The following is an 18,183-nucleotide window of genomic DNA, read 5'->3' as shown; positions in this document are numbered from 1 at the left end:
GTAAATGTCCACAACAATTACTCTCATTGGCTGTTTTAAATTTGCGCTAAAATAAACAGCCAATGAGAACGAATTTTTAAAAATTGCTATTTACGCGGATAAATTCAATTGTTACTAATTGTCATTTCTAGAGTGTTAATTATTATAAATAATCACTCACTAATAATACTTACTTATTAAATTATTAAATTACTTACTTATTAATATTTTATTTATTAAAAAAAATTTTTTTGATTATAATAATTGTTTTAAAAAAAATTATTTAAAAAAAACATATTTTATGTTAAAAAAGTGAATAAATATTGCATTTAAATGTTTTTTTATTCAGAGATTCATAAAAGTACTTACATTTATAAATTTTCAAATTATGTTCATCGTTTTCCATTAATTAAACTTTTAACAGTGATTTAAAAAAAAAAAATGTTTCATAGAAAAAAATTTTTAGTGTAGAATTAAACAATCGATTTATCGTCTTATAATTATAGATATTTTTTTTATCAATATATGACACGTTTAAATATTATTATTTATCGCAAATTCTATTATCTTTATATTTATAAAAAGAACACATATAATTAGTTTTAAAAAAAAGTTAATTATGCAGTATTTATAAAAAAAAACATTAAAAACATTATTCAAGTATTATGTAATAGAATTAAAGTTGACAACGAGTTTTCTCCTGAGTTACTTTGAAATAAGTGCATTTTTTTCCAATAAATTAAAAATAAAAAAAAATTAATTTGTATAATTATAAATCTCGTCGCTATTAACTGTAAATATTGTGTTAGTATTGAGACTATTTTTAGAAATTAAATTTTCTCACTGATTATTTTCTGTTTAAAATATTAAATATTAAACATTTTTTTCATCTTTTATATAATTCACAATAATTTTTGTCCGTAAAAAATTATTTTTAATTTTACCATAATTTTTTCAGTTTCTTTTTTAACAGAGCGTAAAAAATAAATTATTTAGAAAAAACGAATTTTTCATAAATTAGTGACAAATATTATCAGTGAATTTTTGTAAATAAACATATTTTTGTATTTGAAAAAAGAAAAAAATATTTTATATCTCAGTTTCAAATACACTCGAATCTTGTTATAACGAATCTCGTTACAACGTTCTCTCGTTACAACGAACATTAAAACTCTCGATAAAACGACAAAAAAAAACACGAACGAATTTAAGAATTTAATTTAACCAAAATTTTGGTTAACTCAAAAAAAACGACTAAGTTAATCAACCCTTAACTTTATTTAACCTAAAGAATCTAGTGATGTGATTATTATTAAAAATTCTTACTTTTTCTTTAAACTGATTCCATAATGCAGAAACTTTTAATATAAATAAACATACTTTACGAAATTTTTTACAAGTATTTGACGTTTTGTTCTGTTAATCACAGATAAATTCATGTGTTTGAATATAACGTGAAGTAGGATTCCTCCTTCCGTCGTAATATCGAGATTTTGAAGTCCCGAGATCGTCGTTATAACGAGAATCGAGTGTATTTAAACTGACAACTTTTATGAAATTTTTTAATTTATGAATTCTAAATAGATGCAACTAAAATTATTTTCTATTATGCACATTTGTAAATTCAAGAACAAAATATAATTTTATTGATTTTATAATTTAATTCAATAATTAAAAAACGAAACAAAACTTCAATTTTACCGTATTTTGAAATAGAAGAAAAAAATTTATAGTCTTGAAATTATTATAATTGACTGATGTAAACGCGCATGAAAAAATGTAAAAAATAAAATTAATGTCACTAATAATAATATTTAATTAAAATTATAGTTAATTATTATCAATGACACTTATTAATAAATTGTTCAAAACATTCAACAAAAAAGTGAAATAATTATCAAATTTCAGTAACATTCTGTAAAAATAAAGATCGAATTGAAAAACTTTAAAAAAAAAATGAGTAATTGTGTATAAAGTTTAAGAATAAAAAAAAATTGTCTACGAGAAATAAAATTATTTTGAGTTCCATTCTAAAATTTACGAGCTTATCAAATATCACCCATTTTTTTCGTAATAATATTAACATATTTACAAGTATTCTATGTACAGTTTTTGTTTGTTTGTTTGAAGAGATAAAAAAGCTAAATTTTTAAGAAATTACCCGCATATTACTGGTCATTGTGTGAGTAACGGTTCACTTCCAGCTCTCACAACATTCTTCGGCGGTGACAATGTGTCTTCAATGGTATTTTGAAATTTCTCAAATTTTCCAGAATTCTCCTCATTTTCCATTAGGAGAGCATCATTTAAACAAACATTATTTAAACTAACAGCACTATTTGAGAACATAGGCATTGTTAAATTTGTATTATTTATATCAGAATGACTAGATTCGGAATTTTTTGACATTGGCTTCTTAAATATTTCACTGTCATTATTAGCAGCAGCAGAAGAATTATTCTCATCATTATTTGATGTGGGAATTGTCGCTTTTCCCAAAATAACGAGACTTATTATTACTCGAAATACAACGAGCACAAAATATGAGAGTACAAATAATGCAATATTAATTGGTTTTGCCGATGGTGTTATTGTCGTGCATAATACACGACCCATTGCAACGCTCAATGGTAATGGTATAAATCCTATTCGTCGTGCAACTAAATCAGAGGGATCAGAAAATGATTCTCTCGATTTCGACATATCGTGCTCTAAGCTTGCCCGATAATCCGTATAGACTGTCGATCGTAGATCATTGAAACGTGTGATAAAAGCGTGCTTCACCTTTAATGGGAAAAAATTTAATGAAATAATTAATTAAAAGCATAAAATTTAACTTTAAATTGAATCGTGAATTCTCTACTCAGAAAACTTATCTGTAATTTCACGGTTTTCAGATTTAAGCCCTCTTTGAAATTCAAAATTCAATTAAAATTACAAAGAAAAATTAATTAAATTATCTAATATAATATAATATTAATTTATTAAATTATTCGTATTAAATTAAATTATTATTTATTAAAATTCTAAAAAACTTAAAATTAAACGAAGTTAAAGTTAGTAAAATTAATTGAATGATTTAATTTTGTAAATATGTATGTGCAATTTTTACCCAATCGACTGCAACTTCGGCAACTAGAAGCATTATACAATCAGGTAAAAGAACAGCGAGACGATCAACTCGCCATGCATATTCCTTCATTGTTTGCAAAGTGACAGCAAGAAGTAACACCGACAAATGAAAACGTTCTCGAACATCGTTACATGACAATTGAAATAAATTGTTTTTATCGAATTTCTTGAAAACCGATCCTTTTAATTCGACAAACTGTGAACAAAAATTATACAAGATTATTAAAAAATACAAATTAATTTATTTCAGAATAAACATGAAAATAATAAAATAAAATACGTAAATAATAATAAATATATGTAAGTAATAAATAAGTAAAGAATAAATATGTACATAAAATACGTAAATAATAAAAACTTTAAACAATAAGTACGTGAAAAAGAAGTAATTTTCTTCTTTAAATGATACTCACATTGTTTGACATCATAATTGTAAGAAGAGCTTTATTACTACTATTAATTGCAACATTTAATGTTGTTGCTTGAAATAAAACCAATACTGTATGTAAGACTGTTATTATTATTCGTTAAGGATAAATTGTTTTAATGATTATTAAATATTTCCAATTAAATATTAGTTTATTAAATAATTTATATAGATACCGTTACAAATAACAGGGTTGACACAAAAATTAAATTTTTTTCCCCTGATTTCCAGACAAAATTATGAATTTTTTTCCTGATCTTAAAGAATATTCTGATTCAATCTCAAAATAATTAAATAATAAAAAAAAATGTTCTATTACATTTATTTACGAATTTCTTTAATTGTAAAATTATTCAAAAGCATCAGTAACTTCATTTTAAATTAAATTATTTTTCCATAGGAATTAAGATTTTTAAAAATTTCAAATTCAAACCTTTTTGAAATTAAACAACTTGTAAAAAATTATTATAAAACATGAAGATATCGAGTGATCGATTCTTCATGCTTTATAATAATTAAAGATCACCGAGTGATAAAATCATTATTTTATATTATAAGAATATTGTTACTGTAAATTCTACAAAATTATTTTCATCATTTCAATTTAATTAATATTTTCCAGAATTTTAAATTAAAATTCTTCTTTAAATCAGTTATTTTTAACAATTTTTGAAAAAGTACTTTGAGAATTTTCAAATCCATTTCTTTTCAATTCAATTTTACGAAATTTCGATTATTCTGAAATTCTTCAATTAAATTTATATTAGAAAATAAAAACTTCAAATAATTAAAAAAAAACAATTAACCTTTCAAAAAAAATTAATTCCACAAAATTTTTTAGTTAAAAGTATCAAAAAATACAAGTTTTCATACATTTCATTTGGAAACATTTAAAAATTCAATTTTATTTCTAAAAATTCAAAATATCAAAAATTTTAACTAAAATTCATTTTTAAATCAATTTTTCGTGGAAAATTCTAAGAGAATTCAATTATTTAAATACAAAAAATGAATAATTTATTAAATAATTGAATGTTTCTTAAAATTGAATTCTCATTAAGAATTTTATCAACAAATTTTTAAATAATTGAATTCTTTTGATGAATTTTAATAAAATTTTTAAGAATAATTATATTTTTGAGGAATTTGATTAAAATTGTATTAAAAATAATTAAAATTCTGCGATGAGTTTTATTATTTATGAAAATAATTGAATTGCTAAATAGAATTTGATTATTTATTTGTAAATAATTGAATCCCTGTAAAAAATTTTGTTATTTATGAAAATAATTAAATGTTTGCGTAGAATTTTATTAAACTTTTTGAAAATAATTGAATTTTGGAGAGGAATTTTATTAATTATAAAGATAAATTGAAATTTTGATGAGAATTTTTAAAAATTTTTAAACATAATTGAATTTCTGCGAAGAATTTTATTACTTTTGAAAATAATTGAAATTTTCCGAAGAATTTTATTAAAATTGTTGAAAATAATTAAATTTCGGAGAAGAATTTTATTATTTTTGAAAATAATTGATTATCGGCAATTGTTCGTACCTTCTCCAAAATTTAATCATTTTTTGTGTTTTTATCTAAAATCAACTTATTTTAGAAGTATTTGAATTATGTACTAAATTTCTTCAAAACTCTAAGTTTTTTAAAATTTCTAATTAAATTCATTGAAAATGGAAATTTTCTAAAATATCAAATTAAAACCTTTTGAAGTTGATCTATTTATGAAAATTGTAAACGCAACTCTTTTAAAATTCAATTAATTTAGATATATTTAAGTAAAAAAAGAATTAATTTCTACAAAAAAGGAGGAAGATTCTTCTTATGTTTCTACAAGTAAAAACGAATTAATTTCGAAACTTTGACAAAAAGGATACAGACATAGGCAAGTGCGAAAAACAAATGTGGAATTGTGCCGAGATGATTTGAATGCGACGAGTTCGATCGTTGTCGAGGCTCGGTTGCTGTCCAAAGCAAAGCGTCTATTGTATCCTGACCAAAGGAATTGAAAAGTCGGTCACCAACTTCCAACATATTGTAAAATATATACAACTTGATGACAGATTGACTTTTCACTAAGTGATACATCATTGATGTATCAACTTTCCAAGTTGCTATCCAACATCCCAATACAACAACTCCTTTCAATAAATCACATACTTCCGCCGATCGTAGAAATCTTTCTCCCCTTTTACCCAATTTTTTACCCCTGCAAGAAAAATCACTTAAAAAGAAGCACTTGAAAAATATTGCAAATATTTCAAATATTTCAAATATCAAGAACAAAAAAATTAATTTAAAATTATTTAAGAAATATTTCAAATATTTAAAAGAATTTGAGAAATATTTCCAAACATTTAAAAAGTATTGATCTACTTAAATATTATTACACAATATGATTCAATTTTATGAAATTATTTCTTTCCTTCCCCTTATAATTAAATGCACTTAATTAACAAAGTACATACTCTATTTATTTTCTTCCTGAAGAAAAAATTAACTTACCCCAGACAATATTTTACAGGCCTTGTTATAACAGACCATAATGCAATCATAAATCGTAAAGGTAAAAAAGTGTAAACAAATAAAAATGAATCAGCACACTGGAAAAAAAAGAAAATTAATTACTTTTGCAAGTTTGTAAAAGTCGTGAAAGTTATTTGTATACATTTCCTTCTTTATATAGAAAAATATAGAAAAATCTTTTAATAATTAAAAATTTTTTTAATTTACAACATTTTCTAGAAAACTTTGCACAAAGAAAATATATAAAAGAAAAAAACGATAAAATGCAACAATAAATTTGAATCATACCTGAAAAAAGCCATAAAACATAAATTTCTCCACTTCTCTCGGTATTTTCATAAAAGAATAAATTTTCTCTCTCTGAGCAGAAAATCTTTCTTCATCTTGCTCAAGATGATAGCCTCGCGTAAGTTCGGTCCTTAAAAATTGCAACAATGAAACACCTGCGAAGAAAATTAAAATGAATAATTAATAATAAAAATGGGCGTTTTTGATTTTTTACACCCGTTGATATTAAGTAAATACCTAAATAAATAATGATTACCTACAGGGTGTCTACAATTTTCGATCAACAAAATTTCCGGTTATTTCCCGGCTTTTTTTTAATTTTTCCCGGTTTTTTTTCTCATCAAATTTAAATTTATTTGATTTCGAACTACAAATGGCTTCAAAAATTTTTATAAGAGTTTTTCATGAATAATTAAATTTTTTTGACGAGTTTCTTTAAATTTTTTGAAAATAATGTTCTTTTTTAATAATTTTAATTACAAATTTGGAAAATAATTGAATTAAACAAAGAATCTTTTCAATTTTTAAAAAAAATCTTGTCTATTCATAATTATAATTGAAAATTTGATTAATTTAATTTTATTAAAAGGTATTGATACTAATTGAATTTCTGCAAAGAAGAATGTTATTATTTATGAAAATAATTAAATGTTTGCGTAGAATTTTATTAAAATTTTTGAAAATAATTGAATTATGGAGAACAATTTAACTATTTATAAAGATAATTGAAATTTTGAGGAGAATTAAAAAAAATTTTGAGTCATTCCATTATATTTCGACTAAAGTCGTTGCCGACTAATTTTAAAAAATTGTAATATTTTGCAGGAATGATTTTAAAGATATTAGGATCACCGAACAAAAAGAATTTTTTAAATATTTTTTATATTTATTGTAAAATAAGCATCTAAAGTATATGAAGTCGTAAAAACTGACACTTTTTCATCTAATAGAAAATATTAAAGAAAACACATAATTTACTATAAAAACGTAAAAAAATTATTAGAATTTATTAAGAATGAATTATTTTATTATTATAAATTGATAGAAACAATTATTAATAAGAAATATTAAATAAAAAATAATTTTAAAGTTTACATGGAAAATAACCTATTTTTGCAAATTTCATTCACTAAATATGAGAAAGAGAAATCATTAAATTGGATAAAACCTTATGAAATATAAAGTACCTGTGATTAACTTTTAGTTTTTCTTATCACTTTCTTCCTGTTTTCTTCACAAATATTAAAAAATAAGCAATTAAAACTGGCACTTTGCTTATTTTCACGATTTTAAAATGCAAATAACTTCTGCCCAGAAAAATGAAAAATTACGAAAATTGGGCAATAATTATTTGATCACTAGATACACTTACTGGAAAAAGATTTTCTTTGGTCCCGAAGCTATTTCTCGAATTAATTAACTTTAAACTTTTTACTATTTTTATCAGGTTAATACATGTGATTTCTTTAAAACTGAAGTTGGTTCAAAACGATTAAACAAGAAGAGCTAACTTCGTCCTTTAAAAAACACATGTATTAACCTGATAAAAATAGTAAAAAGTTTAAAGTTAATTAATTCGAGAAATAGCTTCGGGACCAAAGAAAATCTTTTTCCAGTAAGTGTATCTAGTGATCAAATAATTATTGCCCAATTTTCGTAATTTTTCATTTTTCTGGGCAGAAGTTATTTGCATTTTAAAATCGTGAAAATAAGCAAAGTGCCAGTTTTAATTGCTTATTTTTTAATATTTGTGAAGAAAACAGGAAGAAAGTGATAAGAAAAACTAAAAGTTAATCACAGGTACTTTATATTTCATAAGGTTTTATCCAATTTAATGATTTCTCTTTCTCATATTTAGTGAATGAAATTTGCAAAAATAGGTTATTTTCCATGTAAACTTTAAAATTATTTTTTATTTAATATTTCTTATTAATAATTGTTTCTATCAATTTATAATAATAAAATAATTCATTCTTAATAAATTCTAATAATTTTTTTACGTTTTTATAGTAAATTATGTGTTTTCTTTAATATTTTCTATTAGATGAAAAAGTGTCAGTTTTTACGACTTCATATACTTTAGATGCTTATTTTACAATAAATATAAAAAATATTTAAAAAATTCTTTTTGTTCGGTGATCCTAATATCTTTAAAATCATTCCTGCAAAATATTACAATTTTTTAAAATTAGTCGGCAACGACTTTAGTCGAAATATAATGGAATGACTCTTTTTAAACATATAATTGAATTTCAGCGAAGAATTTTATTACTTTTGAAAATAATTGAATTTTTTTAGAATTTTATGAAAATAATTGAATATATTGCGAAGAAATTATTAAAAATAAAATTGTAATTACGGTAACTAACTTCCCTTGATTATTTTCGAAAAAATTTAAATAAAATTCTTTAAAAGAAATTAATTATTTTTTAAAGAATGTAAAGAAATTTCAGTTATTTGTTTATAAAAATTCAATTATCTTGAATCGATATTAAAAAAATAATTACAATAGTAGGGGAATGTAGTCAAGGTTGGCCTACTGTCTAGGTAGGCCACTCGCGTTTTTTTGTCAAGTTCACTAGCGCCACCTACGCGCATTTTTGTCGAAGCTTGTCTTAGTGAAACCTAACTTTTTGTTCAATTACATTTTCGGAAAATCGAAAATTGTGTTTTCTGTGACGTCGGTACAAAAAAAGCTCAAAAAAAGTTTTGTGCATAATGTGAAAAACCATTAATAAAAGATAAAAAACAAATTGAATCGTCAAGGCAAGTATGCAGAAAATTTGTGGGACTCATGGTTGAAAGGAAAACAAAGTAAAAAATCGAATCCCGAAACGTATTTCTTTATGGTTACAACAATTCGGTAATGTTACTTACTGTCAAGGTCGGCCACTATGTGTTTAAAATGCGCAAAGTTGAGGACGAGCTACTTCATTTGCAAAAACTGCAATTCTGTATAACTCATAATATAATTGATCATCTTATTAATATTTTTATTTAATTTTATTAATATTTTAGTGCAAAACTTTTTTTTATTTATATTTTTTTTTTATATTGTTTATTGTTATTATTTTGTTATTTCATTAAGTTACAAACTGTAAACAATAAAGAATCAATTTTCCGTAACTCCAAACATGTTATTTTATTTTTTAACGATTAATGCCCTTTGAATTTTAAACATGGCCGACCTTGACTGTAATGGCCAACCTGGACTACAAATTTTTTTTTTTTTAAATCTTTATAACTTTTTCATTTTTAAACCTGTCAATTTACTTTGTACAGAAAAAATGTTCCTATTAAACAGGACTTTCCAACCATATACTTCAATTGTCCAAATTCATTTTTAAAAAAAAGTTATAAACAAAAGTCAAAAAGGTGGCCGACCTAGACTATGTTCCCCTACTACTATGAATAAATATTCGTTATACATTAAAAATAATTATAATTAATAATTATAATTAATAATTATACTTAATATTACAATTAATAATTATAATTAAATAATTATAATTTATACATTATAAATATTTGCATTACTAAAATACTTTCGCGAATTTTGTTAAGTAATTTCTCAAAAAAATCTATTTATAAAAACAAGAATAATCTTGAAGGCTTTTTGCACAAAAAAGAGAGACCTTGAAAGATAGATATAAGATTTTTTTCTACAATTCACTGATAGTGTCATAAAAGTTGTTAGTCATAATAGGCAGATGTTGATGTATGTTTATAAAAAAATATGGAAACGAATATATAGACTAAATCTCGTCACAATTCACAAGTATAAATACCTGTGACGTTATTTATGAGGTTCTTGATTCATTATGCGTATATGAATGGAAAAGATGCATTATGAGATTATATAATTCAATAAGTTTCGAAAAAAGTTAGAAAAAATAAATCACTTTTCTTTTTCTCAAAAACAAACATCGAAAGAATTTATTTTAATTAACTAAAAAACTATTAAAATTCAATAATCAAGTGTAAAGTATAATTATTTTGTACTGGTAAAAAAAAATAATTCAAGAATATTAAAATTAAAAATGTTAAATTAAATTTTTGTCTCTAATATAAACATTGCCATGTAAAATACGATTGGAGGCGAAATACGATTTTCCTATTAGAAATAATTTGAAGAAAGTTACACAGTTCAATATACATATAGTTACTTTAGATTCAAGGTGAAAGTCTATTAGATATTTAAATCCCAAAGTTGAAAGTCTCATGCGTGTTGCATTTGTTTTCAAAAGTAATAAGTGCGATGAAAATTAGAAATTTCAAATAATGTTATCTCTTCTCATTCACGTGCTCTTACGTGTTGAATACATATATTTAAATTATACACTTGCATCTGTATGATCTGTATTCAATAGAATTGAAAAAAAAAAATTCCAAGTGTCATTTAATCACTAGTTTTAATTCTTGTTTGTACTGTATAATTTGCTTCATTAAAATTTTTGTATATGCACTTTATTACCACACGATGAAAAAATGTTAAATTCACGTTAAAATTTAGAAAACTAATCACTTTTTTTTATTATACAAATTCAATTTCTTCGTGATTGTTTATATTGAACACAAAGAAAGTAATAAAATTCGGGAAAATAACACTATTGTTGAGATTTAATAACAAAAAAATGTAGGGTGCAAAATGAGTAGCTGCAAAGTAGTATTTTGAGAAAATTAAAAAGAAAACTTAAAAGTAAACTAAACGAATTCGTATTTTATAAATAAAAAAATAGGTGTTATGAAAACAAACCACTTTTTTTTGTAGAGCCGTGTTTTTTCGTTTGTTGTGGATTGTTATCATGAACGTTTAAATTCTCGACACGATTCCCAGGTGGTTTGATATTTTTATTTGAACCACGGAAACGAATATTCTTTTTCTCGGAATTATTCAATGAAATTAAATTGACTTTATCACTTGTGTTGTCCATCATCGTATTCTGCGATCCGTTGTTGTCGTTTGACATGGACGTGTCTGTCCCGTCATAAGGGTGTCACAAATGATTATTATTCTAATCACTTTTTAGTCACATAACCTCCTTGTTTTATCAAAACAGACAGCTGTCGAATTTTATATTGTTTATAATAATAAATTTCAATAAAATCCCATATGCCATGACATATGCCATGCGACTTCTTGGTCGTTTCGTTAATACTCGTGGAAAATCGGTTTTTACCTTTCGGTTCCTCTCGATTTCCTTCGGCTACATTCGGTTTTTTACTTTCGACAAAACTCGATTGTTTTCGTTTATTTCCATAAGTCGTCTGCAACAATATATGCAAAATTTGACAGCGTGAATTATAAACATGGCGGCATCCACAGAGGATTCAGTGGATGACCGAAAAATATGCAAAATATTAATTATCGGAGCCGGAATGGCTGGACTGTCAGCCGCTAATCATTTGTTGAAAAATTCCGAACCTGATTTTCTAATTCTTGAAGCGCGTGAACGTATAGGGGGACGTATTGTCTCGACACAAGTTGGTAAGAGAATGTAACCTCAATTCTCTATTTATCTATTTTCTTATTTGGATATTTTGATAGAAATTATAAAGTTTGCTAATTGATTGTAAAAAATTTGATGTTGGTTTTTTGGGGAGTTTACTTTTGAGATTATCTTTCATTACAATAAATTCAGAGTGTCCACAAGTCAGTAAAGTCAGGGAAACAGAATTTTTGTCAGTAAAGTCAGGGAAATGTCAGTAAAAAAATTTTTGTCAGGAAAGTTAAGAAAATTAAGACTTTTTTCGACTTATTTTCAAAAATTGCGACTTTTTCGACTTTTCTTTCAAACATTGCAACAAAATACAACAATTTTTAGTAAAAAAAAAGTGCAACTTATTTCGATTTTTATAATGTGAAAAATAACTATAAACAAATCTTTCAAAAACGGTTTTTGAATCATTTTTTAACATAATTAAATTTTTCAAATATATGTATGTATAATAAAAATCTTTTTGAATAATTGAAATTTTGTAAAATTTAATTGAAAATAATTAATTTGTTTCAAGTATTTATTTACAATTTTTGTAATTGTGTAAAATTAAATTATTCGAAAAATTGAATTCGGGATTAATTTCAGGAAATGAAAAAGTGGAATTGGGTGCCAATTGGATCCACGGAGTCCTGGGGAATCCAATTTTTGAATTGGCGATGGCAAATGGACTGATTGATATAATAAATGTACCGAAACCGCATAAAGTTGTTGCCACAATGGAAGATGGTAAACAATTGCCATTTCCAATTTTAGAGGAAATCTACGAGGCTTACGTGTGTTTTTTAAGGCGTTGCGAGGAGTATTTTTTGAGTTCTTACAGTCCACCGGAGGGAATTAATAGCGTTGGTGCACACGTTTCACTAGAGGTCGAGCTCTATTTATCGTCATTACCACCAGAGAATCGAAGAATTCGACAATTATTATTTGATTGTTTGCTCAAACGAGAGACATGTATTACTGGCTGTGATAGTATGGAGGAAGTTGATCTTTTGGAAATGGGATCTTACGCTGAATTACAGGGAGGTAACATTAGTCTTCCCTGTGGTTACAGTTCAATTTTGGCGCCTGTCGCAAAACATATTCCACGAGATCGCATTCTCTCTCGACATCACGTCACAAAAATCAGGTATTTTTCCTTAGAATTTTGACAATAAAAGGATTTTTTCCAGGATTGGGAAATAAGTTAGAGTAGGGAAATTTTATCCGAAGTATTGGAAAAATATCAAATTATTTAAAATCTTAAATAGTCTATGAATTTTATTTCTGAAATTTCTAAAAAAAAGTTCATAAGAGTTATAGTTGCAATTCTTAGAAATATTCAATTATTTTCTATTTTAATAGAAAATTATCATTATTTCTATTTAAAAAATTGAATTCTCGTACAACTTTTTGATAAGAATTGATTTGAAAAAGAATTTCAGTTAAAATTTTAGGGAATGTTTGAAGAATTGAAAGAATTACAGTTTTAATTTTCAGAAATAATTAAATTCCAAAAGGTTTTACATTTTTAAAAGTATTTTGAAATTTTAATTCAGGGTTAACAAATAAATAACAATAAGTAATCAAAAATAATTTATTAAATAAAAATGAATTAAATTTGAAAAATGTTATTTAGAAATTCTAAGTATTAACACGAAATCTAAAGAAAACATTCCATTTTTTTTCTCTTTCTGACAAGAATTTCTTTTTAAATAACTTAATTCTTGAAGAACTGACATAAAATTATTACAACTATAAATTATTCAATGAAAATTATAATTGAATATTTCAAAATTAAATGAATTTTAAAAGAGTGGCGTTTACAATTTTCATAAATAGATGAACTTCAAAAGGTTTTAATTTAAAATATTGTAAAATTTAAGTTTTTAATGAATTTAATTAGAAATTTGAAAAAATTTAGATTTATGAAAAATTTTAATAGTTCAAATTCTTCTGAAATTAGTTAAATTTTTTAATGTATATTTAATTAATTATTGAAAATAATGGATTTATAGTAAAGAATTTTAGTTAAAAACACTAAAAATAATTAAATTTTGGAGAATAGAAATATACAAATATACAAATAAATACAATTAATTAATTAATATACAAATTTTTTCTTCTCCGAAATTCGATTACATTCAAAAATTTAGAAAAATTCTCGTTAAAATATCAATTATCCTTATAAATAATAAAATTTATCTCCAAAATTCAATTCTTTTCAACAATTTTAATAAAATTCTAGGCAAAATTTCAATTATTTTTAAAAGTAACAAAATTGTTCTCAAAAATTCAATTATGTTCAAAAATTATTAAAAATTCTCATAAAAATTTCAATTATCTTTATAAATAATAAATTTCCTCCGAAATACAATTATTTTCAAAAATTTTAATAAAATTCTTGGCAAAATTCACAAAATTTCAATAATTTTCAAAAATATTCCTCAATTCAATGATTTTAAATGTCTACTATTCTAATAAAATTTTCCAAAAGAATTCAATTATTTGCATAAAAAAAATATTTGGATAAAACTCTACGCAAACATTTAATTATTTCCATAAATCATAAAAATTTCACAAGAATTCAATTATTTACAAATTTTTTATAAATCTCTTCGCTACAATTCAATTATTTTCATAAATACTAAAATTCTTTTTAAAAATTCAATTATTTTTGTAAATAATAAAACTCATTGCAGAATTTCAATTATATTTAATACAATTTTAATCGGATTTCTGGAAAATATAATTATTCTTAAAAATTTTATTAAAAATCGTCAAAAGATTTGAATTTGAAATTTTTGAAAATCTTTATTCCTATGGAAAAATAATAATTAAATATTTATTTAAAATTGAATTTATCGATATTTTCGAATAATTTTACATTTAAAGAAATTCGTAAATAAATGCAATAGAACATTTTCTTTTTGAGTAACTAATCATTTTTAGAGTAAATCAGAATATTCTTTACGGTCAGGGAAAAAGTAAAAATTTTGTCTGGAAATCAGGGAAAAACAAAATTAAATTTGTATGGTAACCCTGTTGAACGAATTTAATTTTATTACTTTTAAAAATTGTTTTGAAATATAATCGTATTTTTTAAGAATTATATTTCCAAAAATTATATTTTTTAAAAAATAATAAATTTTTAAAAAGAAAGATTTTGTAAGTAAGAATGAGCTTTAAAATTCCCCTCGCATGTAGTTATGTTAGTTTATGCAATTATTTTTTATTCTATTCCACAATAATAAAATTATTTAATTTCTTATACAGATGGCGAACGAAGGATCCTGGCGAGAACGAGAAAAATACCCTAATTCAAGTCGAATGTGAGAATGGAAAAAAAATCGAAGCCGAACAATTAATATGCACATTACCATTAGGTGTTCTCAAGGAGAAAGCTCAAGAAATATTCGATCCACCATTGCCAATTTATAAACTACAAGCAATTGATCGTCTCATGTTTGGTACTGTCGATAAAATATTTCTCGAATACGAAAGACCATTTTTAAATCCAGGAATTTCGGAAGTTATGCTCCTTTGGGACGATAGAAAATTAACCGACGAGGAAAAGCAAGATTTAAGTAAAACGTGGTACAGGAAAATTTATTCATTTACAAAAATATCGGATACACTTCTTCTCGGTTGGATATCGGGTAAAGCCGCTGAATATATGGAGAAATTGAGCACAACAGAAGTATCGGATGTTTGTACAACGATATTGAGACGATTTTTAAATGATCCCTATATTCCCGTTCCGAAAGGTTGTTTAAGAACAAGTTGGCATTCACAGCCATTTACAAGGGGTTCCTACACGTCAATGGCAATTGGCGCGAGTCAAATTGATATTGAGAGTCTCGCTCGACCTCTCATTGAACCAAATGAGACAAAAGTGAAAATTGCATTTGCCGGTGAACATACGCATTCGTCATTTTACAGCACTGTTCATGGTGCTTATCTCACGGGAAGAACTGCTGCCCAATTATGCCTTGAAACTAGAAAAAAAAATGATAAACAACAACAGCTCAGCATTAATTGCGAAGAAACCAGTGATCTTAGCTCCTGGATACAAGGAATTTCTTTGCACTAATATATACTTGAGAGCTTCTTAATTATTTTTAAACAGCATTTAAAGAAACGTAAAACGAATTTCGTAAGGTGTTTTTCAGAATCAGGAATTTAAAAAAAAATTCGCTAAACTTTAATTATTTGCGATTTCAATCTATTCGCGACCAGAGAATAAAGAAAAAGTACTTTTAATTATTTTTTAATCACAGAACAAAATAGAAACATTTTAATTCATTACGAATCTAATTAAATTTAAATTTAATTTAATTTAATTTTTTATCTATATTAAATTTTAATTCAAATTCACTCTTAAATTTTGAAAGTCGTTTTACGTTTAAATTCAAGTTCTTCTGTGACGAATTTTGCCAAAAATTACTTATAATTATTGACATGAGTTTTAAACTTTTACGTTATTTGAAAATACTTCGTTTGTTTTATTTAAAAGGATATTTTCCTTTTTTTCTACTGAAGGTAAAAAATACTTTTTTTCTAAATTTAATTTAAATAAACAATTGTACAGAATAAACTAATTTTCCTTCTCTTAACTTTTGGCAAAGTTTCGCAACAGATTAAAATCATTTCATATTTTCTTTTTGTTCCTTACCTTGTTTTTTTAAAACAAAAAGCTAAAAAATTTTTGTACACATTTTTCACCAACTTGCTGTGTTCTCTAAATAACGCAACGAGTTGATAATTTGTAAATAATAATATAGGTGATAATAATTTTTCCGTGCATTGTACATATAAACAAACAAATTTGCCTATTTCTAAGTTTAATGTGCATTTTTTTAAATATAGAATAGATAATTTATTCTTAATGAAATAATGCTAAAATACTAAATATCGTCGCAATAAAATGCAAAGAAAAAAAAAGATGTGATATATACAAAATGTCAGAAGAAATAGTTAATTCTTTTTTCTGGCATCACTTCGATAATTTGGACAATTATTTGTAATTGTTTTTATTTGCAAAGATTTTCTAGTCGATTGAATAATTTATCATTAAGTCTCGAATTTTCATCATGTTAAGTTTTCTCGTAAATTAAAAAAGTGAAGAAAGCTTTAAAAGAAATTGTAAAAAAAAGAATAGAAAAATCCGCAGAAAATGATCATGTCTTAAAATTGTAATTTGAATATTATATTCAAAATTCTCGTTTGATTTTAAAAATCAAATTTAATTTTTCGATATTGCTGTCGTTTACAGTATTAAAGTGTTCAAAACACCTTTTTTTATTGTTAAGTTCTTATTTCTTGACAATTTTTACAAAAAAAAAACGAAGTTTATGTTTATTTTTAAGAAAATTATTAACTTTTATTTAATAATTTGTGAAAAATAATGAATGATCGGTAAATAAAAATACATTTAAAAAAAGAACTCAAAAAAATTTCCTCTTCTTTTCGAATATAGAAGTCAATTAATAATTTTAAATTCTAAAAAATTCGTAATTTTATAAAAAATACATAAATTAAAAATTAAAATCCATAAATTAATGTTTTAATTAATTTATTAATTATTATTTGATTTAATTAAACTATTATTAGATTTAATTGAAGTATAAAAATTAAAAATGAATTATTAAATTAAATACAATTTTTTTATACATTTTCGATGAGTTATGGAAAATTAAATGAAAATGGAGAAAAATAGAGTTTAAAAATTATTTTATTTTAACAATCTGGAAAATGTAACGATATACAAATGTGAGATTCAAACTTAATCTACTCATATGATTTTTTTAGTCATTAAATACTATAAAAAAACTAAACATTAGGGAGTTAAATGTATAACATTTTCTTTTCTTTTTTTTTCTTATCAAAAATTCTATAAGAGAATTAAACAAATTACTGCAAAACAAGTTTTAAACAAATTGTACAACAAATTACTGCCTATATCACTTTTTTCCGGAAATTACTATAAATTATAAAAAAAAGCTTTGGATTTCCTTTTACCAAAATATTCTTTCTTTATCAAATAATTAAATTATTGGTAATAAACTGCCTCAAATTTTTGAGAAAGCTTTTTATCTTTATAATTCTCAAAAAAAAAAATTCAATTTACTCCAGTGGAGAAAGAGTAAAAAAAAAATACTTTGCTAGAAATTTAGGATAAAACACAAACATATATTTCACATTGTAAATGATTTTAATTAATACAGTGTTAATCCACTTGTATTCTGCACAAAAGTCACAATCGTTCTTTTCTCTTTTGACTGAAAAAAAATGGAATTAGTACCGTTATCTCTTTTTTTTTTACTTCTGAATTTACAAAAT

General features: G+C 23.8%; 2 protein-coding genes across 2 annotated transcripts; one reads left to right on the top strand and one right to left on the bottom strand.

Annotated features, from left to right (window-relative positions):
* Positions 1–1,815: 1,815 nt before the first annotated feature.
* Positions 1,816–11,522, bottom strand: LOC122505712 (protein TAPT1 homolog). Its single transcript, XM_043617507.1, has 7 exons — positions 11,121–11,522; positions 6,365–6,519; positions 6,056–6,153; positions 5,428–5,759; positions 3,525–3,622; positions 3,092–3,307; positions 1,816–2,763 (listed from the first exon to the last, which is right to left on the bottom strand). The coding sequence occupies exons 1-7, from the start codon at positions 11,332–11,334 to the stop codon at positions 2,155–2,157; spliced, it is 1,722 nt and encodes a 573-aa protein (XP_043473442.1). The 5' UTR covers positions 11,335–11,522; the 3' UTR covers positions 1,816–2,154.
* A 93-nt stretch (positions 11,523–11,615) lies between these two features.
* On the top strand, positions 11,616–17,040 carry LOC122505713 (peroxisomal N(1)-acetyl-spermine/spermidine oxidase). Its single transcript, XM_043617508.1, has 3 exons — positions 11,616–11,852; positions 12,451–12,991; positions 15,118–17,040. Exons 1-3 carry the CDS (start codon positions 11,675–11,677, stop codon positions 15,932–15,934), a joined length of 1,536 nt encoding a protein of 511 aa, XP_043473443.1. The 5' UTR covers positions 11,616–11,674; the 3' UTR covers positions 15,935–17,040.
* Positions 17,041–18,183: the final 1,143 nt, after the last annotated feature.

The sequence above is a fragment of the Leptopilina heterotoma genome, unplaced genomic scaffold (genome assembly GCF_015476425.1).
Source record: "Leptopilina heterotoma isolate Lh14 unplaced genomic scaffold, ASM1547642v1 Lhet_365, whole genome shotgun sequence".
NCBI classification, from domain to species: Eukaryota; Metazoa; Arthropoda; class Insecta; order Hymenoptera; family Figitidae; genus Leptopilina; species Leptopilina heterotoma.
The sequence above is the reverse complement of the archived record's forward strand: the minus strand, read 5'-3'. Positions and strand labels throughout refer to the sequence as shown.